Raw genomic sequence first — 23804 nt, forward strand, 5'->3', positions numbered from 1 at the left:
CGATATCTATTGAAGGCATCGAAGATCCTTCGATGCTATCGAGTAGCAACCTCCAAAATTGTCCAACAATAAACTAGGATTTTTTTGAATTTTCTTGATGGAATCGAGCATCTGCTCGATGAGATCAAGCGGTCCATCGATGACATCGACCGACCGATAAACAAACAAATTTAAGACATCAGACAACAAATTAAATAATTCCAACAGTTAATAATACAATCCAATATTTTCCAAGTTTACTTTTGGGCATTCAGACATGTTATCTAAAAAATGAATCTTATCTATCGAGTGGGAAAATCCTACTTAGTGTATTTCAGTCGACACGAGGATCATCTATCATGCTTTCGCATGCAACATCAAATCCAATTGCAATTATTAGTTTGATAAAGTGGAAATAACCCACTTGTAGTTTCCTCATGCAATTATTGTAAGGGTCTGCAACCTTGTAGCACAACTTTGAATGGAGTATAAATGAAATTTCCTAGAAGAAGACTATTAACCATCAGATTTTGACCTTTAAACTTGGACGAAGAGCTATTTTACTTTCTAACCCTCCAATTGGTAGCCACAAATAGATGGTTGGGATTGATTAATAAGAGCAATTCTAGATCTTTGATCCATCCATAGTAGGACCCACATTTTCATTGCTCTTGCTAGTTGTATATCAGTGGGATATATAACTACGCCAAAGTTGTTAATGAATTAACAACGAACTTCGTCTGTCGCTTGGTCTGTCACTGTTTAATGTGTCACAAAAATTAAACGACGGATGGGATTCGTCACTAATCTGCGGTGGATTTAGTCTGTTGCAAATTGGAGACGGATTCTATCTGTTGCAACATTTAAAAATCCGTCGAACTATGGAAAAAAAAACCCAAATTATTCGTCATTATAAATTTTGGCGACGGATATGGTCCCTCGCTATTTTAGGTGAAGCGACGGACACGGTCTGTCGGTGATTTTCTAGTTCAGAAATTAGCGACGAATTTGGTCCGTCGCTAAAATTTCTGCAAATAAGAATATCAACATTGGATTTGTTGTCGTTGTTTTTTTCTTTTCTTTTTGAATATGTTACACCTGATAGTCATTAAAAAAAACTACACGATTGTTTAATAAGAATTCCATTCACAAAATTCCAAAGATTGGCCTGAATATGAAGTTGGAGTAAATATCATTTTGGGTGTGTTTGGATACTTAGTTGGCTTGAATAGCAAATTGAACTAAATATATAGTAAATAACCAAAATTAAGTGAACTATTAATGAAATAACGTAATGTAAAGAATATCATCTGCTATGAAAACTAAACAAATGACCATAATTATGTCCCATTAATTAAAATACAAATTCAGGAGAGAATTTTATTCCCAATATTTATACCAACATCCAAATGAAACACAACACAATTGAAACAAATGATAAATGATAAAGACGATAGACTCTATAAGTTGCTTCCATTGATGTTGCATCGTGAATGCTAGCATGATAGTCCTCCTGAATATGAGAGACATTGCACTAGTTTTATATAAACACATTTGATAAAGTCATAAATACAATCCTAGGATTTGAGTCGTTTACTTGGCTTTTTGCCATGAATTCCTTGAAGTTGTCAGTCATAAACATTGAATTGCCATAGGTCGTAAGACTGTGGGACCAACCTATTGAACAGTATGGATTGCTCAAACATACTACAGGTAGTAGGATATCCACTGAACGGATGGCAATTGATGGTGTAACCTGTTGGATATATCCACTCCTATATTGATCACATGATACTTGTTCCACATCTTTGCACAGTGCATATGCGTTCTCAAATCTAAGAATTTGGGAGCATGATTTGGTAATCCAAGCCATTGACATATTGAGTCTAGCTGTGAATGTTTCTTGGCTCAAAATTCTTCCAGTTTGAAAGATCTATGTGATCAATATAGGAGTTTTTTCAGATGAATCTAGATCCTAGTTGTATTTCTTTTTTTAAACATTTATTTGTGTGCCGCTAATCAAAACTTCAAGATTTTCCAATCAAAAAAATCTTTCGTATAACAGTATCGATTCTTGTATATGACAGATCAGTGGTCTGGATTGCATGCTTATAGGCACCACTTTTCATAAAATCGAAATGTATTGTGGGCCAAGAGATGTGCCAACTGGTCAATGGTCAACTGGCTTGCATTACTTCTCAAAAAGTTTTGAATCAGTTCCTCCAAAAGCAATGGAAAAAGAGTTCTTCCAATAACTTAAACACAATGCAAAGGATACACTAGAAAGCCCGACCATAGAGATTTTTTTTTTTATATACCTTTTTTGGTTCTGTTAGTAAGCAGCCCGTCAAAATCATCTTCCTCAACAAGAGCCGTTCCATCAATTGCTTATTTTCTCAATGGAAATGAAAAACAACAATGGCAGCAAGAAGAGATATTCTGCCCTTTGGGCCAAGGACACAGAAGAAGTTCCAAGTCCCATGACTTGAATGGTACAATTGAGTGTGCTGATGTTGCTAAAGCTCTCTTTCCATCGCAAAATCCATCGCAAATTCATGATTTTAACGTAGTGGGACATGTGAGAGGATGAGTCATCCCCATTTTTTCAATGGTGCAAACCTAATGCAAGAGTTTAGTCCTTCCACAAAAAAGTCATTAGCCCAACCGTGGCCCTCTGTTTGGAAAATGCACACTCCCTCTGGATGCCTACTTGAGGTAGGCAAGCATTGTCCCTTTTAGTTAAGGCCCTTCTTGTTAGCCACTTTAAAAAGAGTTCATGTAGCTCTTGTTAACATAAAGTACGGGTTATCTAAATCATAAAGTATCCAATACATAGTTACTGCTAACTAAAAGTGAGATGAACTCATTTTAAGTGAATATTTTGAAATAGCATGAAAGTTAATGAGCAATCATAGAGAAGTTTTATAATTGCAGTACAAGTTGAGGGGCTATCATCATCATCGTCATCATCATCATCATCATCATCTAAGTCATCCCAACTAATCATTGCGGGATTCATGATAGAAGTTATGGCAAACATTTCATTATAATTGCCAACCAGACACAATTCTCCTCTTGTATCTGGGCTTAGGATTAGTAATGAGAGCACATAGCTGCCATAAGCATTATATAATAGATTATTGCATAGGTGAATTAAAATCAATTGCTGCACATTTAATGGATTGCTCAAACATTATGAATTTTGGATAAAGGTCTTCCAATTTGGACAATTAAGAATATGACAAGGGCACTATTAAATGCATGTGCATGAAGTGACGTACTTTAATAGAGTATCAAACAACTTCCCATTTACAACAGTTTCGTGCCCTTCTCAGCGTGGCTTGCAAACTGCTCTCTCACTACGTACATACTAAGATCAATTGTCATTGTTATTAAAAGTAAGTCTTGAGAGACAAGAAGTAACTTGTGGTGGGAAAGGGAAGAAGCTGTTTTTATAAAAAGGTCTGTTTAGGTAATGGTTGTTACATAGTTTAATCCTAAATTACCTACATACCCTTTTGTTTACAAACCCTTCTCATTTCCTTTAATATCATGAGGCTTAATTGTTATTGTTAATAATTTTAATTTTTTGCTCCTAATTTTCAATATCAAAATGCAAATTATTATTCTTATTATTATTATTAACAGATTTTTATTATAAAAAATTTGAGAAATTAGGATTTTACCAAATAATGCCTCTAAAAGCAGACATGCAAGGGAAGTGTTTTTTGAACACTAAAATTGTCATGTGTTGACTGTATATATTTTTCTTTAGAAAGTGGTAAAGTGGAGAACTTTAGAGCCCATGTGATATTTGTATGATATTCAAATTGTCTAATAGATGTAATACATCATGGCGTTAAGAAGAATAAAAACCAATCTAAATATAAAGTAAGGCATGTCCCAAAAATAATATACACCACTTGAAAACATCAAAATACACATTCAACTGATTTGGTGATTTGATCATAAAGAAATAACACCAATGGCATGATCTAATCCATCCTTGATCTGGCCTTATTTTCTATAGCCATCCCTTTTGCAAGTCATGGATTGATTAATGGTTACAATTGTCTTGACAAAAGTCATCCTTTAGCCATGGATTAAATGATCTTGACCGTCCATGTTTATTGTAAAAGTACATTGGCTGAGAAAGAAATTATACGGTAGACAACCCTGGCTGCTACAGGACATATACATTGTTCTCAATTCTGACAACTGGGGCCCACGGTTCAGTAAATCCAGACAATATTTCTCTTGAGCCCCACTAGGGATGAATCTTGCCCACAAAATATTCCAGTTCAAGCTCCTAGCTACCAATCTTGAGACATTTTCTAATGAATATGTGGTGTTGCTGTGTTTCTCTTCTTCACCGTCTCTCCTTTGGACAATATTTAAATATTATGGTTGTCCTATCACGTAGAAATTTTTTAGCCATAGTCCATCCGCCGTGGGGTATAATGGATCAACGGTCTAGATCATGGATCCATGGGCACCACTTATCAGAATCAAATACCAGACTATAGGCTGCTCATGAAAGAAGGGAAGACTCGCGTGACAAAGAATCAGGTGCAATGACTGGCCTAGGGAGTGCCAAGTGGCCAAACAAGATCAGACCCTCCAAAAGACATCAACCAATAAAAAGAGAGATAGAAATCTCGATAGATAAGGACCCATCTTGCCTTTCTTCTCTCACCTCTATTTAAGCCACCCTTCCTTCCCACACAGAACACTACCCAATTTTCTATTACACTCTCACAGTACCTCTCCTCTCCAAGCTGCAACCATGACTACAATGGCCCTCTCATCTCCCACATTGTCTGGTAAGGCCCTAAAACTCTCCCCTGCCGCCTCCGAACTCCTCGGTGAAGGTCGCATCACCATGCGAAAGACCGCTGCCAAGCCCAAGCCTGTCTCTTCAGCTGGTAGCCCATGGTACGGCCCAGACCGAGTGAAGTACTTGGGTCCCTTCTCTGGTGAGCCACCATCCTATCTAACCGGTGAATTCCCCGGTGACTACGGTTGGGACACCGCCGGTCTCTCTGCCGACCCCGAGACGTTCGCCAAGAACCGCGAGCTCGAAGTCATCCACTGCCGGTGGGCCATGCTCGGCGCACTTGGGTGTGTCTTCCCTGAGTTACTCTCTCGCAATGGTGTTAAGTTCGGCGAGGCTGTATGGTTCAAGGCCGGTGCCCAGATTTTTAGTGAGGGTGGTCTAGACTACTTGGGTAACCCCAGCTTGGTGCATGCCCAAAGCATTTTAGCCATATGGGCTACTCAAGTCATTTTGATGGGCGCCGTAGAGGGCTACCGTATTGCGGGTGGGCCGCTTGGGGAAGTGACTGATCCACTCTACCCAGGTGGAAGCTTTGATCCATTGGGACTGGCTGATGATCCAGAGGCATTTTCAGAATTGAAGGTGAAGGAGATAAAGAATGGGAGATTGGCCATGTTTTCAATGTTCGGTTTCTTCGTTCAGGCGATCGTGACTGGCAAGGGTCCGTTGGAGAACTTGGCGGACCACCTCGCCGATCCTGTGAACAACAATGCATGGGCTTATGCCACCAACTTTGTGCCAGGGAAATAAGAGAAGAACATTGTCTGCTCCTTGCATTTCTAAGTGGTGTGAGTGTGTTTGTGTGGATTGAAAATGTAAATTTGAAAAGGCGATTGATTTGGGAAATGTCAGTTTAGAGCATGTACTACATTTTTATTTTTATTTTCATGTGTGTGTTTTTTTTTTTGAGACTATTGGATCAATGGCCATGAGAGCCCTCTTGATCCTGACCATTTGTGGTGGAGACCCAGGAAATCGCTTCAACGGTTTGCTAATCAAGATCTTTAAACCCGCATTAAAAAAAAATAAAAATTGTTTTCTCAAATTGGTTCTCAACCGTTCAAATCGAAGGGTTAATGTGGATTAGGATTTTCGAAGCGTGATGGGGAGGTGTTTTTCTTTGGGCTATTGAAGATCCGACCGTTAGGATGGTGAATACAAGGCTATAAAAGGGGATTAGCAACCCCTTGGGAGATATAACAAGAAAATGTAAGGAATACCTACGGTCTGGAGAAGTATACGACCAAAGCGATTTTTTAATCTCACTACTTCTCTCCTCATCTTTTGGACACTGATCGACGATTCCAATCTCTGATTTTTCAGAGGTACCATCAAAGGTTGAACAAACCTAGAAAGCTTACGGCTAGAGTCAAATACGTGTTTGCCATGACTCACCAATCCAAACTGTCCAAATTGTGTATGGAACGTGCGTCATGTAAACTGAGTACAATATACCAACTGACGCATTTTTGGGTGCTATGGCATTTCTGCCCTGATGCGTCTTTTGTATAAGTATGTTTTGGATTCTCACGATTTCTCTTCTACTTCATAAGAACCTTTTCTGCTCGTATACAAGTATCTCGATATATGGCGACATCCTATTCGCTTGAGTTGACTGTGACAAGTCAGGTGTAAACAGACACAACCCTCCTCTTTTATCTGAGCTTGGGACCGAGAATGAGAGCATAGAACTCCTGTAGACGCTATGTAATGGCCCGTTGCATGGGTTGATTAAATTCAAGAATTTGATCATCTAAATAGTGCATGAGTGCACACTTAATGGAATACTCAAACATTACAAATATTGGATAATAAAATCTTTCAATCTGGATAATTAAAACTGAGTACAATATGCCAAGTGCACAAATTCTATATCCATGTGTATGAAGTGTCATACTCTATTAGAGTATTAAACAACTGCCTTTTTAACAATCATTTCCTCACCCCTCTCTCCGCCCTCTCGTAAACTGCTCTCTTCACATGTAGCAGTGGGTTAAATGCATATTAACAGCTTCATTGCCATTGCTATCATCAGTAACAATAAAGCGACATGCTCTGAGAAACAATAAGTAATTTACACATGGTGAGAAAGAGAACAGGTGGTTGTAAAAGGTTTCTTTAGCTAGAGAGATTGTTGTAACACAATTTCTTCCTAAATTACCTAAATACATTTTTACTTGTTTAAAAATCCTCCTCATATTCTTTCATATTACATGGTTTAATTATTATAATATGTTAATAATTTTATATATGGTTTGAACTCCGGCCAATTCCATTATACAAAATTCAAATTACTATTATGATGGGATTTATATCACAAAATTCCTAAGATGTTAGGATTTTACCACATAACGTCTCTCATTTTTTTAGCGCAGAAATTATCGTAATGCTTGAATTAAAGAATTATGGGACATACGTGATATTTGTATGATATCTAACTTATCTTATACATATTCTACACCGAGATCAATAGAAAACTTGGTTGATATAGACACAAGGTTAGCTACACCACGAAAAATAATGTATACCACCTAAGAGCATCGGAGTGCATAGGCAATGCATCGATGATTCCATCATAAAAATTAATTTTGCTCTTGTCATTATCGTTGGGTACAAATGTTTGACAGATTAAATGTTACGCACACGTCATATGCTATGTGAGCCTCAAATGACTTTATCACTATATATATATATATATATATATATATATATATATATATATATATATATATATATATATATATGGAAAATGTACTATGCGCTCGACCTCACAAGACCATCCCATGAGGTCGAGTTGTGTGGGCCCCACTGTGATGCATTTCGAACATCTACCCCATCAGTCTGATGCACCATTCCATCGTGGGCCTAGGTCTTAAAAATCAAGTCAATCCGTGACTTGTATGGGCCACACGACATACAGAAGTGGGGAGGGGCCGTGCACCATTAAAATATTCATAATCATTTTTTGGGCCCACTGAGATGTGGTTTGCAAATCCAGCTCATCCATTATGTGTGTCCCACTTGGATGAGAGTTCAGACCAAGTTTCAGCAGCATTCAAAACTCAAGTTAGCCCCACCAAGTGCTTTTATATGTTTTTGGCATGTCCTCACATGATTTTAGATGGTATGGCCCACCTGAGTTCCGTATACGGCTGATTTTTGAGATATTCCATAATTTAGAGGGGACTCATCAAATGCACGGTGTTGATGGTCGACACGCATCACGGTGGGGCCCACACAGCTTGACCTCACAGGAGCTTATCGTGAGGTCGAGCGCATAGTACATTTTCCCACACACACACACACACACACACACACACATATATATATATATATATGGGAAAATGTACTATGCGCTCGACCTCACGAGTTCGTCCGATGAGGTCGAGCTGTGTGGGCCCCACCGTGATGTGTTTCGAACATCTACCCCATCAGTCAGATGCACCATTCCATCGTGGGCCTAGGTATCAAAAATCAAGTTAATCCGTGACCTGTGTGGGCCACACCACATACAGAAGTGAGGAGGGGCCATGCACCATTAAAACATTCATAATCATTTTTTGGACCCAACGAGATGTGGTTTGCAAATCCAGCCCATCCATTATGTGTGTCCTACTTGCATGAGGGTTCAGACCAAGTTTTAGCAGCATTCAAAACTCACGTTGGCCCCGCCAAGTGCTTTTATATGTTTTGACGGTGTCTTCACATGATTTTAGATGGTATGGCCCACCTGAGTTCCGTATACAGCTGATTTTTGGTATATCCCATAATTTAGAGGGAACCCATCAAATGCACGGTGTTGATGGTCAACATGCATCATGGTGGTGCCCACACAACTCGACCTCATGGGAGCTTATCGTGAGGTCGAGCGCATAGTACCTTTTCCTTATATATATATATATATATATATATATATATATATATATATATATATATATATGGAAACGCTCACCTGCGAACCAGTTCTTACGTACTACGTACGAACTTTTTTGAGAACCCATCATACGTGATGTGGATCCAAAAGCGAAACCGTTCATGTGAAGCAGCACCTCCTGAAACCCCCAGGGACCAAGTTTTACTTTGATCTAAAACTTTGATGGGCCATGAGAAATGAAAACAGTTTCCTCCCTTGATTTGCATTTCTCTTTGCTATGGCACACCAGAATATTAGATCGGGGTGAAAATTTGTCCAATGAGGTTTTATGGGATTCCGCATTACATGGACCGTTCAGATTAGACACCCATGGCACGTGTGCAAAGGTGCGCACGTGCGTAGGTGCGCAGGGGAGCATGACTATATATATATATATATATATATATATATATATATATATATATATATATATATATATATATATAAGGATACTTTGGTAACTTCACTCTTACTATCATCGGTGGATGTGGCACATCGAACGCACGTAAAAAGAGAGGAAGTGGTTTGCTAGGTGCGTCGGAAGGAAGCGGATTGCGTAGTGAGTAACAACTCACTACGCTTAGCGTACTGAGTAAACTCTGTGAGGTCCATCATGATTTACGTATTCTATCTGCTCTGTCCATCCATTTAACCAGATAATTTTATGGCTAGGCCCCAAAATTTAGGCATATAAAATGTTCAAATGGACCACAACACAGGAAACAGTTGAATTGAACGTCTACCATTGAAAAATTCTTGGGGTACACGGAAGCTTTGGATCAAGCTTATGTTTGTGTTTTCCCTTCATCCATGTCTGTATGATATTATTAACAGATTGGATGACAAATAAACACCACTGCGGGGCCTAGAAAGGTTTCAATGGTGGAAATCATTATCCCCACCGTTTCCAGTGGTATGATCCACTTGATCTTTGGATATGCTTTAATTTTGGGCTCAACCCCTTAAATTAGATGGAAAAACGGATGGACGGCGTGGATAGATCACATACATTCAAGGTGGGCCCAATTGAGTTTACTCATACGGTAAGAGCGCACCGAGTAACTCAGTACGCAGTCCGATTTCGCGTCGGAGAGGGACGCGGATTACCTAGTTACTGCTTCAGTTGCATCTCAGTGTCGAACCAACGTATCATAAGAATTAAACCACCAAATTAAGTGGGCCACACCATGATGTATGTGTTGTATCTACACGGTCCATCCATTTGGAGAGATCATTTTATGGCATGAGCATAAGAATGAGGCATATCAAAAGCTCAGGTGGAGCCCACCACAGAAAACAGTGGGGATTGAACGCCTACCATTAAAAACTTCTCGGGAGGCCACAGAAGTTTTCGATCAAGATTATAATTGTGTTTTCCCTTCTCCAATATCTGTGTGAACTTATGAACAGGTTAGATCTCAAATAAACATCATGGCGGGCCCTATAAAGGTTTCAACGGTGGGCGTGTCTCCACTATTTTCTGTAATGGTCCACTTGAGCTTTGGATATGCTTTATTTTTGGGCTCATGTCCAAAAATGATCTCCCCAAATGGATGGACGGTGTGGATATAATACATTCATCATGGTAGGTCCCACAGAGCTTGCTGACGTTACTTCGTCATTTTAGCTACTGAAGCCGTTGGTGGTTGGTAGCTAATCAGCGTCCGTCGGGGTGGGTATAAACGGGTGTAAGTGTTAACGGACCGAAATCCTCTGTCGTCCATATGGTATTGTACCAGAAGGAGTACAACATCCAAGGGGCCCACCTGATTGGCCTGTACGTGACATCCACTCTGTCGTCCATCAGGCAACCCTCGATATTCGTCCCTGCAGCCAAATATCTGGCCAATGCAAAACTCATGTGGCCCACGCCACGGAGAACATTATCAATGGATACCAATTGTAGGTTTGTGCGTGGGGCCCACAGTGGTATGTCTATTCATCTAATCCATTCATCAACTTCGAATCGACCGAATGCAGATGAATGATCCAAAACTCAGAGAGACCATATTGCATGATTTCGGTCTTTCTGGGTGCTATGGCATTTCTGCCCTGATGCGTCTTTTGTATAAGTATGTTTTGGATTCTCATGATTTCTCTTCTATTTCATAAGAACCTTTTCTGCTCGTATACAAGTATCTCGATATATGGCGACATCCTATTCGCTTGAGTTGACTGTGACAAGTCAGGTGTAAACAGACACAACCCTCCTCTTTTATCTGAGCTTGGGACCGAGATTGAGAGCATAGAACTCCCGTAGACACTATGTAATGGCCCGTTGCATAGGTTGATTAAATTCAAGAAGTCGATTATCTAAATAGTCCATGAGTGCACACTTAATGGATTACTCAAACATTACAAATTTTGGATAATAAAATCTTTCAATTTGGATAATTAAAACTGAGTACAATATGCCAAGTGCACAAATTCTAAATGCATGTGTATGAAGTGTCATACTCTATTAGAGTATTAAACAACTACCTTTTTAACAATCATTTCCCCACCCATCTCTCCGCCCTCTCGTAAACTGCTCTCTTCACATGTAGCAGTGGGTTAAGTGCACATTAACAGCTTCACTGCCATTGCTACCATCAGTAACAATAAAGCTACATGCTCTGAGAAACAATAACTAATTTACACGTGAGAAAGAGAACAAGTGGTTGTAAAAGGTTTCTTTAGCTAGAGAGTTTGTTGTAACACAATTTCTTCCTAAATTACCTAAATACATTTTTACTTGTTTAAAAATCCTTCTCATATTCTTTTATATTACATGGTTTAATTATTATAATATGTTAATAATTTTATACATGGTTTTAACTCCGGCCAATTCCATTATACAAAATTCGAATTACTATTATGATGGGATTTATATCACAAAATTCCTAAGATATTAGGATTTTACCAAATAATGTCTCTGTTTTTTTTTTAAAAAAAAGGTAGAAATTACTATAATGCTTGAATTAAAGAATTATGGGGCACACGTGATATTTGTATGATATCTAACTTATCTTATACATATACTACACCATAGCGGTTAGATGAATAAAAAATTTGGTTGATATAGACATAAGGTAAGCCACACCACAAAAAATAATATATACCACCTAAGAGCATCAGAGTGCGTAGGCAATGCACCGGTGATTTGATCATAAAATATTTTGCTTATCGTTGGGTATTTGACAGATTAAATGTCATACACATGTCATATGCTACGTGAACCTCAAAATTTTCGGACTTTATAACCAAAAAAAAAGAAAAAACTATATCAGGATACTTTGGTAACTTCACTCCTACTACCATCGGTGGATGTGGCACATGGAACGCACGTGAAAAGAGAGGAAGTGGTTTGCTAGGTGCGTCGGAGGGTAGCGGATTGCGTAGTGAGTAACAACTCACCACGCTTAGCGTACATGTAAACTCTGTGAGGTCCATTATGATCCATGTATTCTATCCGCTCCGTCCATCCATTTAACCAGATAACTTTATGGCTAGATCCTAAAATTTAGGCATATAAAATGTTCAAATGGACCACAACACAGGGAACAGTTGAATTGAACGTTTACCATTGAAAATTTCTTGGGGGACACGGAAGCTTTCGATCAAGCTTATATTTATGTTTTCCCTTCATCCATGTATGTATGATCTTATTAATAGATTGGATGACAAATAAACACCACCGTGGGGCCTAGAAAGGTTTCAACGGTGGAAATCATTATCCCCACTGTTTCCAGTGGTATGATCCACTTGATCTTTGTTTATGCTTTAATTTTTGGCTCAACACCTTAAATTAGATGGAAAAACGGATGGACGGCGTGGATAGATCACAGACATTCAAGATGGGTCCAACTGAGTTTACTCGTACGATAAGAGCGTAACGAGTAACTCAGTACGCAGTCCGATTTCGCAAGGGAGAGGGACGCGGATTAGCTAGTTACTGCTTCAGTTGCATCTCGGTATCGAACTAACATATCATAAGAATTAAACCACCAAATTAAGTGGGCCCCACCATGATGTATTTGTTGTATCCACACGGTCCATCCATTTGGAGAGATTATTTTATAGCGTGAGCATAAGAATGATGCATATCAAAAGGTCAGGTGGAGCCCACCACAAAAAACCGTGGGGATTGAACACCTACCATTAAAAACTTCTCAGGGGCCACAGAAGTTTTCGATCAAGATTATAATTGTGTTTTCCCTTCTCCAATGTCTGTGTGGACTTATGAACAGGTTAGATCTCAAATAAACATCATGGTGGGCCATATAAAGGTTTCAACGTACGGTGGGCGTGTCTCCACTATTTTCTGTAATGGGTCCACTTGAGCTTTGGATATGCTTTATTTTTGGGCTCATGTCCAAAAATGATCTCTCCAAATGGATGGACGGTGTGGATATAATACATACATCATGGTGGGTCCCACAGAGCTTGCTGACGTTACTTCCTCATTTTAGCTACTGAAGCCGTTGGTGCTTGGTAGCTAATCCGCGTCCGTCGGGGTGGGTATAAACGGGTGTACCAGAACGGGTACAACATCCAAGGGGCCCACCTGATTGGCCTGTACGTGACATCCACTCTGTCGTCCATCAGGCAACCCTCGATATTCGTCCTGCAGACAAATATCTGCCCAATGAAAAACTCATGTGGCCCACGCCACAGAGAACATTATCAATGGATACCAATTGTAGGTTTGTGCGTGGGGCCCACAGTGGTATGTCTATTCATCTAATCCATTCATCAACTTCGAATCGACCGAATGCAGATGAATGATCCAAAACTCAGAGAGACCATATTGCATGAACTTAGATTTTACTCGTAATTTATCACTGCCCACTGTATTGTGGCCCACCTAAGTTTTAGATTAGACTGAGTCTTGGGATATACGGTGAAAATGAGGGAGTACATACGAATGGATGGACGGACTGGATGTCAAACAAACAACATGTAGGGATCATAGAGCTCAAGCGTTGTACCCGCTTCCAATAACACGCATTGTAGCAGAGAATTCCGGTGAGGTATTTCAGATGAGATAGTAAAAAATACACCATCTTCTTGTTGCTGCGCGTGAATTAAGTAAGTGAAGCATGCCTGATAACATCCGGGCCCTACAAAATTACCCCAAGAAAGCCGGTAGAGTTGACACGTGGGATCCAATGGACTCCGGACAGCTACAGGGACACGTGGCACATTTTGATTGGTTAGGATTAAGCTACACCCGATCACAAACCAAATCCAAGAAATGCAAGTGGCGTATGGATAGATGTGTAGCTAATGAATGCAGCAACAGACAAATGAGATCTGAGGTTGTGGGTGGTAGAGAGAATTGCCACAACCCAATCAACCAATACCAAAAGACTAATATATTTCCATGTGGATAAGGTCCCTTTCCCTCTATCACAGTCCATTTCCATTCTCTATTTAAACCAGGCCTAGTACAACCACTATCAAAGCCCACTCGACCCAACACAGAAAAACTTCTCTTCTTTTCAAGAACAGAAGAAACCATGGCTACAATGGCCCTCTCCTCTCCCACATTGGCTGGAAAGGCGGTCAACCTCGCGCGGTCGCCCTCTGAACTCCTTGGTGAAGGACGGGTCACCATGCGAAAGACCGGAGGCAAGGCCACCGTCTCTTCCGGTAGCCCGTGGTATGGTCGAGACCGAGTCAAGTACTTGGGTCCATTCTCAGGAGAGCCCCCATCCTATCTCACTGGTGAATTTCCAGGAGACTATGGTTGGGACACAGCCGGCCTCTCCGCCGACCCCGAGACATTCGCAAAGAACCGCGAGCTTGAAGTCATCCACTGCCGATGGGCCATGCTTGGTGCACTTGGGTGCGTGTTCCCTGAGCTCCTTTCCCGCAACGGTGTCAAGTTCGGTGAGGCTGTGTGGTTCAAAGCTGGTGCCCAGATCTTCAGCGAGGGTGGTTTGGATTACTTGGGCAACCCCAGTCTGGTGCATGCTCAAAGCATACTAGCCATTTGGGCCACCCAAGTTATCTTGATGGGGGCTGTCGAGGGCTACCGCATTGCCGGTGGGCCACTCGGAGAAGTGACTGACCCACTCTACCCTGGTGGGAGCTTCGATCCTTTGGGGCTTGCCGATGATCCTGAGGCTTTCGCCGAACTCAAAGTGAAGGAGATCAAGAACGGACGGCTAGCTATGTTCTCCATGTTTGGATTCTTTGTTCAGGCTATTGTGACCGGCAAGGGCCCACTGGAGAACTTGGCTGACCACCTTGCTGATCCTGTGAACAACAACGCATGGGCATACGCCACCAACTTCGTCCCCGGCAAGTGATCATGGAGCCCACCTTTGGATCAATGCGAAGATCGCAAATTGGGATCGACGTTCGTAACCAGTGAAGGAAGAATGTTGTATCTGATATGTATTACTACCATTCTGTTTATGTATTATTGGTTGTTGGATTCTTAAGAGGACTTTGCAACCATCTCTCACCAGAGGTCACAGGAAGCTTGTTTGAATGAAACATGGACCCAAACAATGGTATAGGTGGTGAGACCGACCTTCCAATCTTAGCCAGTCACCATCCCCCGGTACGGGTAGTATCCTCCCTATCAGGTGGTGTCCTGAAACTCGACACATACAACCAACGTTTCACATTGACTGGGTCTGTCAAACAATTAGGAATATCCAATTGAAAGATCATTCACTACGGTAGACCACAACTTAAAAACTAAACTCGGACTCGATTCAAAGATCCACCGAGTCCTTTAGACTCAAAGACTTACTCAACTCGATGCTTAAGAATTAAATAGGATATATCTATAGCAATAAATATTTTTTTAATTAGTAATAAAAATGTCTAAACGTGATAACTCATAGTAGTACCTCCTTCTCCACTTTCTTTCATTATTATTATTTTTTTTTTTTTTTTTTTAAGGTTTAGCATGACTCAATGAGTTGGCACAGTTTAGCATGACTCAATGAGTTGGCACAAGTCGGGGCGAGTTAATGACGAGTCAAGTGAGTCTATGGCAAGTTGAGAGGAGTCTTCATTTACAGGACAGTACAGCCCAGAACTTATCCGAGTTGGGTTGGCTCGGCATAGTTCAGAGTCAAGTCAGCAAGTTTTTGAGCAATGCAGTAGACTGATTAAATACACAGATGCTTGGGTTCAGGTTCTCCTCAAGTTCCTGAAGTGACGCTTGATTGTGTGGACCATCGTTCAAGCTCTAACTTTCTAACTACTGACTTCTCACAAACTCGGGACAACCATCCGTGATATTTTGTTACAAGAAATGCCAAGTCGATTAAGTGCATCGTGTACGTGTCCTTCTGGGGTAGTGAAACTGATGTAAAGGAGATTTACATGCTTCGGCAAATACCATCGTCCACACAGCAATAATACAGAACTTTTTTCTTTACTAAAACAGGATAAATCAAACCCTTTTCACTAAAACAAGAGAAAAAATAAAATAAAATGTAAACACCATTATCCTTGTGTATTCTCCTCATACAGAAAAACCGCATTCAAAAAAGTCTTAACCCCATTCAAAAAGGGCTTGCTAAAAGCCTAAGAAACTAAACTTCATTTTAAGTATCAGAGAGAGGGGACGCAAAGATGTCACCCCGAAGGAAATGCATACACACAATCTGATAATAGAAGGGATTTCCATGGTTTCGTACGGTTTTTCTAGGTCATTAACAATTTGACAGCAAGAAAAAGATCATACATGTTCCATTCATTTTGCACTCTTGCACGCCTTCTTCAGATTGGAAGCTGCATGAATTTTAGGTCAGATGATCAAGTAATGTGGCATATCTCATGGAAAGCTCAGATCTAGCAAACATGTGCCAGTTTGGCAAGTGTGCGTTTGCGTAGATGAGCCCGGCTATGTGGGCCTAGAAAGCTAACTTCATCTAGATAAATAGTTTATTGACAACAGTTTACAAAATCAGAAAATTAACTAGCTGAATCACTGGAGACAACAAGAATTTTGCGAGGATTACGCACCTTTACAAGTCAGCTAATGCACACGCCAGAACCGATGTCAGCATAGCGGACAGGTGCAATATCCAACCAATCAACAAGAAGGGTAACACTATAAAGATTCCTTATCCGAAGAATCAGGTCGGTCCACTAGCTAGGAGGGCCACAGTTAACAAATGTGTGGCAGCGAAAAGATTGGCCAAAATTTTCTAACGGGTCAACCTATTTCTGATATCATGACACACCTGCTGAACAGATCACCTTTATCTTTGGGTGGTAGGTAATAGGACTGTCAATGGGCCAGGCTTGGCTTTGGCAAAATCAAAACTTTGAATACGCCTGGGAGGCTAGACCCAGCCAGAACAGTTCAAAATCCAGGCCAAAGCTAACCTCAGTCTCAGCCCATTGACAGCCCTACATGGTGAGGTCCACCTGATGGCTGGCTTTGATATTTCACCTCTCTGCCGCGCAGTCATATGCCATGGCCTGTGCACTAACTGACAAATGTGTTTGTGGGCTCAGCAAAGCTCAAGCAATAACAGTGATTTGTCATGGCCCCCAGTTTTGATCAGGGTATTTGAAAGAGGTACTCTACAATCTTTGCATTCTTGCTTCCAGTTTGCATGAGCAAGGCCCATGGCTCAACAGTCCAAACGGATGGTATCGTGTACCACACCATAGATGGCCCATGCACCAGCAATCTCCCAGACGGAAAATCCTAACACTTCAATAGGTGGCCCTTGGGAGGGTGGCTAAGGAAGAAAATATGGCAACGGTTCACTTTCAACCAGGAAAGGCCAAATATCCTACAGTTAGGATATTCAAAGCTGGGAAATTCCTGGTGCATGTGCCATCCACAGTGAGTCCCATCATATCGACAGTTTGGATCATCGAACCTTGAGACTAACTTGTACAAATTGAAACCCTGAATATACTGTACAAAGTCTGCATCTCAAAAACTAGTATGCTAGCTAATAAAACCAATGCCACACATCAAACACACAGCAAAATGATAATCAGATCAAGAGCGGAACAAAATATATATACCCAAACATACAGATATATTATAGAAAGATTGTAGCAATCTTTTATTTAAGACAATGATCATCTTTGGTCCATAGCTTGAAGCTGTCGCCTACTGTGGTTTCAGTTTCAGAGAAGCACTGCAGACATAGCCATAACAATTGCATGCAGTTAGTACACAGTCAAGCTAACAAAGAGATCCGGAAAAGTTCATTGCTGGATTACCTATTGATGCAATACCGCTTCCCGGTAGGTGGTGGGCCATCATCAAAGACATGGCCAAGATGGGCATCACAGACTGCACATAGAACTTCTGTACGAGGCATGAATATGATTGACATGTCTAACTTTGATTTCACATTGTTTCCAATGGGCTGATAGTAAGATGGCCAACCAGTTCCACTGTCGAATTTCGTGCTTGATCTGGCAGAAAAAAATACTTAGATGAAGTTAAAACTTGGAAATTGAGTAAGCAAGCCTTCACCTATACTGGCCCAAAACTCACTAAGGCCTGTTTGGATCCTTGTACTGGTCAATCCAGGATTGGCCAATTCATGCATTTTAAACTGGGTTGGTGCCAAAATTAGTTTTAAATGCATGTACTGGCCAATCCTGGATTAACCAATGCAGGGATCCAAACGGGCCCTCTTCTTTCTTTTTTTCATTCTCTCTGCGACTCATTAGCTACAACGTGAAGCACTTACTCAAATAAAGGCGTGTCGCAACAGATACAATTGTAAGTCCCTGGGGTTTTAGTGTTGCAATATTCCCTGAAAATGAAATCAGAATGAAAGGTAAATTCAGTAAATGGAATTGAATTGTAGTCAAGATTGTCGTCATCATCGTCCAAGTTAATTGAGGTCAACTTTGCGAAACTGACTTTTCCTGTCATATTCATGACTAGCTGCCTACCAGATATAAATCCTACTCCTTTACCTGGGCTCAGGATAGGATGGAGCATCACCACCTCCAAGACAGAATTTACAATTGAATTGAATTGCAATGACTAGCGGAATTAGTTAGAAATGATCATTTTGTTTTTACTTTTGTTAGCACTCCCATTAAAGGATTCAGCTCCAAATTGCAACTATATTATATTCTAGTTGGACTTACGGAATGGAACGGCAATTCAAATGCTACTTCCTCATCATGAACAGTAAGTTATAATTTGGTCATTTCCACTTAACTTCACTAGTTCATGCAATTCAATTCAATAATGTAATTTAAATGCTTGAGTTATATAGATTGCCAAATTTCCCGAACAATGTAAAACAATATGGATCATACCCAGTAAAAGCTCTCTCAGTTCCCTTTTGTCGACATATGTAATATTGCTCCTTAGTGAGGCGCTTCTTCCATTCTTCATCACTTAAAGAAGTATAATCTGCCTTCCCTGCTTCTACATACCAAAGGATAAGGAACCATATCTTTAGTATACTATTTGTGCACTGTTTTTTTCAAAAGCAGAGAACCATGATAGAGGTTATAAAGAGAACATGATCACCAACAGCGTGCATGTATATCTTATGAACAGAATAGGAAGATGAATATTATCTTGTTGCTGGAAAAATGCATGATGGGTTGAACCAACCTGCTCCTTCAAAACACGAGTGAACAAATGTTTTGTTTTATGAAGAAAATGGTAAGTTATGTGGGTTTGAGACTGCTCTTCTGACCCCATGTGAGAAGATTGTAGGATTTGGCACATGCCTCCACTCCAATAAAGAAACCACACACATGCCAACATAATCAAAAGAGTTCTCGGAAAGGCAGCATGTGAGGGAGGATGAGAACAGGGACAGCGAACTAACATAGTTATGAAAATGAACCCTAAAGCTAATTTCTAAACCATGGTATTGATATAACATGGTGTTAATTCCACGAGAATGTACAAACTCGCAGAAGAAACACTAAATTGAAGCAATTAACTTCAAGCAGCATTTAAGATTGTTACTAACACGCGCTCGCTTGTGCACTCACACAAAACTCTGGTACTAACACATCATGCTGGATCCACACATCTGATAACAACTAAACCTCATCTTTATTTTATCATTCATTTTTTCCATGAAAGAAATTGCCCCAAGAACAAAAGTACATAAAATCATAATCATCATCATCATCATCTAAGCCCTATCCCAACTAATCGGGATTGGCTACACAAACTTGTTCTACCATTTCAGTCTATGAAGGGTCATAGCTTTGGTTAGACCATAGGTAATCGAGTCTTTTTCTAACACTACCACCCATGTCCTTTTGGGCCTTCCCTAATCTTTCAAAGGAGCCTTCAATTTGCACCAACTCACTCCTAAACGGCATAGTTCTTGGTCTCCGTTCGAATGCATTCTTTTCTAAATATATCCTCCCTCATCTTGCCACTCATCCATCCCAACATCCTCATTTCAGTTACACTCATCCTACGAACATGTTGTTCCTCAACTGCTCGACATTCTGTCCACAAAGCATGGCTGATATTATAGCTATCCTACGAAATTTTTGTTGGATATGGGCCCCACTTGTGGCCAACCACTAGTGGATAGGTCTCGTATGATTTTCTCTCTGGAATATCTCCAGGTGGATATTTCTTTTTCCACTCTCTTGAAGTCAAAATTTGAATTCAAATTCAACAGAGGATAGTGATAAGAGAGAGAGTTCGGATGTGATAGGGATAAGCGTTAGCATATCCGAAGTCCTCCTAATCCTCTCGGTTCCTCTCTTTATAGAAAGAGAGGTGTTCCCTCAATAAAGGTACACATCCAGTAATTCCCAGAGAGAAAATCGAGAAGAATAACAAGAGAATATCCATTATCCATTAGGCTGCCTCTAGAATATCTAAACCGTTGATCGTGTATGGTGACCATCTTAATTGTAAAATCAGAGGGATGGTTTCCGCTCCCATAGTAGTTAGGCATATTGCTGAATGTGGGTCTTCCATCTATAGTTTTGTGTGAAGGTCCTTAAGATCATTTAGATGCCATCAAATCCTGTGGGGCTACTCATCTAGGTCTATTAAATTTCCCTTTAGTTTGATTGGTACAGGAAAACAATATCCGAATCAGAACAAAAATAAATAAATATATAGAAAGAAAAGATTCCAAGTGAAAGACCAACAAATCCACTCAAGGAAAACAATAGCTGATCCTACGCCCAAAAGAACACCCAAAATATATATATATATATATATATATATATATATATATATATATATATTAACAATGCAAAGAAATCTCATTAGTCAATTCCTTTTTGTGTGTGTGTGTGTGCGCGTTGAATACTTAGCAAACAGAAACTAAACCCACTATCAGAGGGGTTGCTGCTTAACAAGAATCAGATTTTATAGACAAAAAAAACTGCATTCAAGTGGAATCTAACATGTGATGCAGAAACTTTCTGAAAACATACAAAACATGAATCTGTATTAAATTTAAGGCTGTCCATTGGCCAGGCTCAAGCCAGACGAAATTGAAATTTTTGAATAGGCCCACAATGGACAGTTCAAAATCCAGGTCAAGCCAACGTCAGGTCCAGCCCGTTGACAGCCCTAATTAAATTGCAAAATAAAACAGTTTGACTCTAAGTAAGAAAGGACATTCCATTTAGAAAGAATTGCCATGTCAGATATGCACCTTGGAGACACTAATACAACTATTAAGAAAACGTAATTTATCTATTTTGCTTGTTTGATCGTATTATTTAACTACTCAATAAAAGGTTTTAATCAATTTACATTGATATGGACTTCTTCTTTCTATCTTCTATACTTCAAAGATCTGATATTCACATGATATCTAATATGGATCTTCCAACTATTGTAAAATTGGGTTCAACCCTTAGCCCAAAGGTAGACTGGTCATGTTTCAACATTGAAATCTCAGGTTTGAACCCAACTCACCTATAAAAAAAAAACTGTTGTGCGATGGAATGAATACACTGGCTTGTTGTTTGACACCTTGTCTTCACTCCTATATTACAAAGAGTCCGACCTATCCAGGATCATGAGCGCTTTCAAGTCAATGTGCCAGGGCATGAAATCTTCAAGTATTCCAGCACTACGTAAATTATGATTCGAGAGTTTTGTTTATATGTTCAATCATGCATTGGCCTTAAGCAATTTCTGTTTGAATCCACATTATAGAACGACTTAGATATTCTAGTTTCTTCATTTGGATATTGCTTTAAGCTCTAAAAGCCCTTTTGTGCGCTTGTGTTCATCTGTGGGGAACCTCTTTAACCTCTATTTCTTCATATTTATTCTTCTTCCCCAGAATTTGCCAAGACCAAATACACGCCTTATTGCACATGAGTGTGAGATGCATCATGTGACTTTCCCAAGGTGGGCCACACTGTTAGATCTTCTGGCCTAGAAATCAGGGACCATAGCGTACAAAACAAATGGATCGCTAGCCACCCATTTGTTTTGTTCTCTGTAGCCCATCTGACGAATGGTACAGCTTCATTTTCAAAGCGAATGGTTTAAAAGTGTTAGCTCAGATCTCATACACGTTTGTCATTGTCATGTATCTTGCATGTGGATGGGCAGGATTCCACACGTGTGTGGGCTTATCAACCTTCTCTTCCCAAAATAACTACTTCATTTGTGTGCCCCGACTGAAAAGTACACACACAAAAAAAAAAAAAAAGCCTTCTTTATTTTTCATTTATCAAGCATCACTTGCATATAGAAACACAAGTACTTCTTGGTGTAGAATACATCATTGAAAAAGGTGTGGAAAAGAGAACAATTGAATTTCAGGTAGATGAAAAATTTCCAGAATCAGGAATTAGAAAATCCACGTATAAATTAAACCCGAAATACGAAATCATGATATATAGGGAAAATCATTCAAAACCCAATTTTCTTTTCATCTTTTTCATGCTTTCATCAACCCAACAACAACCCAATTCCAATTTCCCACAAACTTCCATAATAACACGCAAACCCCTCAATTTTCAGATGCATACAGAATCCTCCATAAGAATAGAAACACAATACCCATGAGCTGAATTATCATCCCAAACCACAACCATAAAACATATAATCTTATAAACAATTAGAAGAATTATATAATAAATAAATAAATAAATAAAAACCAGAGATGAGGAAACAGAACTATTAAGAAGTGAAATTCTACACGAAAAGAGAGAGAGAGAGAGAAAGAGAGCGAGAGAGAGAGAGAGAGAGAGAGAGAGAGAGAGAGACCTTGGATGTTGTCTGGTTTCTGCGAAGAGGGAGAAGAACCCATTGCAGAAAAGCGCCTGTTGCGTTTGATGGAAGCTTTGGAATTGAAGAAAAATGGAGATTTTGGGGAGAGAAGATGGATTTTTGAAGAAAGCTTATATGCTGGAATTGACGGAATGGAGTTGATAAAGCTTTTGCTTGAATTCATCCTTGTTTCCCTTTCTGTTGAAAACAAAAATAAAAATAAAATAAATAAACAAATATTTAAAAAAAAAAAAAAAAAAAAACTTCCCCGATACTCTAGCAGAGTGTCATGTTTCATACACATTCACTTAGAAGATGTACAAGTGTAATAAATTAGAATAAAAAATCAAACCGTCTAAATTGTGTCCCCATTTTAGATGGACTATAAAAATATAAATTTACATAGATATTTTGTATTAACCGGTTGATGGACATCTAATGGACGGTTGTGAATAATTAACGATCCAAGTTCATAAAAAAAATTTATAGTAATGAGAAGATTGTTCAAACAGTATGAATTTTATGATATGATTATCATCAGTGGTGTCCACTATTTTTACGGTTTAGATGATTTTATTTTATTTGAACAAGATATGAGCCCATGAGCATATATCGTCTTGTCTGCCGGAGTATAAAAATAGAGTGGGTCGTGGGTGGAAGCGGATTTCTGTGACCCGGGCGCAGAGATATTCCTCTGCGTGGGGCCCACAGAGATGTCCTTGACAAATCCACTCTGTCTATCTGTTTTGAAAGACCAGAATGGGAAGAAAAATAAAAAATCAGGAAGATCCAAAACTCATGTGGGCCATGCCAGACGAAACAGTAATAATTGAACGCCTGGAGATAACAGAAGTTTTTTATCAGTATGGTATTTGTGTCTACAGTTTATCTGAGTTTAT

The 23804-nt window shown here is 39.7% G+C and overlaps 3 protein-coding genes across 3 annotated transcripts; 2 read left to right on the plus strand and 1 right to left on the minus strand.

Moving 5' to 3' along the window:
• The first annotated feature begins 4700 nt into the window (after positions 1-4700).
• LOC131240782 (chlorophyll a-b binding protein of LHCII type 1-like) lies at positions 4701-5677 on the plus strand. The gene has a single exon (XM_058239244.1). It carries the CDS (start codon positions 4766-4768, stop codon positions 5564-5566), a length of 801 nt encoding a protein of 266 aa, XP_058095227.1. The 5' UTR covers positions 4701-4765; the 3' UTR covers positions 5567-5677.
• Positions 5678-14158: 8481 nt separating this feature from the next.
• LOC131240783 (chlorophyll a-b binding protein of LHCII type 1) lies at positions 14159-15176 on the plus strand. Its single transcript, XM_058239245.1, has one exon. The coding sequence runs from the start codon at positions 14231-14233 to the stop codon at positions 15023-15025; it is 795 nt and encodes a 264-aa protein (XP_058095228.1). The 5' UTR covers positions 14159-14230; the 3' UTR covers positions 15026-15176.
• A 2453-nt stretch (positions 15177-17629) lies between these two features.
• LOC131240784 (peptide methionine sulfoxide reductase B1, chloroplastic) lies at positions 17630-23120 on the minus strand. The gene is made up of 5 exons (XM_058239246.1): positions 22903-23120; positions 18990-19101; positions 18407-18472; positions 17928-18125; positions 17630-17842 (listed from the first exon to the last, which is right to left on the minus strand). Exons 1-5 carry the CDS (start codon positions 23087-23089, stop codon positions 17815-17817), a joined length of 591 nt encoding a protein of 196 aa, XP_058095229.1. The 5' UTR covers positions 23090-23120; the 3' UTR covers positions 17630-17814.
• Between the last annotated feature and the right edge of the window lie 684 nt (positions 23121-23804).

This window comes from Magnolia sinica, chromosome 3 (assembly GCF_029962835.1).
Source record: "Magnolia sinica isolate HGM2019 chromosome 3, MsV1, whole genome shotgun sequence".
Taxonomy (NCBI): domain Eukaryota; kingdom Viridiplantae; phylum Streptophyta; class Magnoliopsida; order Magnoliales; family Magnoliaceae; genus Magnolia; species Magnolia sinica.

Coding starts and splice junctions, on each gene's coding strand:
- LOC131240784 (XM_058239246.1), bottom strand. CDS start 23,089: ATGAATTCAAGCAAAAGCTTTATCAACTCCATTCCGTCAATTCCAGCA. Junction 18,473..18,989: donor ACTGAGAGAGCTTTTACTGG/GTATGATCCATA, acceptor TTTCATTTTCAG/GGAATATTGCAACACTAAAA. Junction 18,126..18,406: donor TGCGACACGCCTTTATTTGA/GTAAGTGCTTCA, acceptor TTTTTCTGCCAG/ATCAAGCACGAAATTCGACA.
- LOC131240782 (XM_058239244.1), top strand. CDS start 4,766: ATGACTACAATGGCCCTCTCATCTCCCACATTGTCTGGTAAGGCCCTA.
- LOC131240783 (XM_058239245.1), top strand. CDS start 14,231: ATGGCTACAATGGCCCTCTCCTCTCCCACATTGGCTGGAAAGGCGGTC.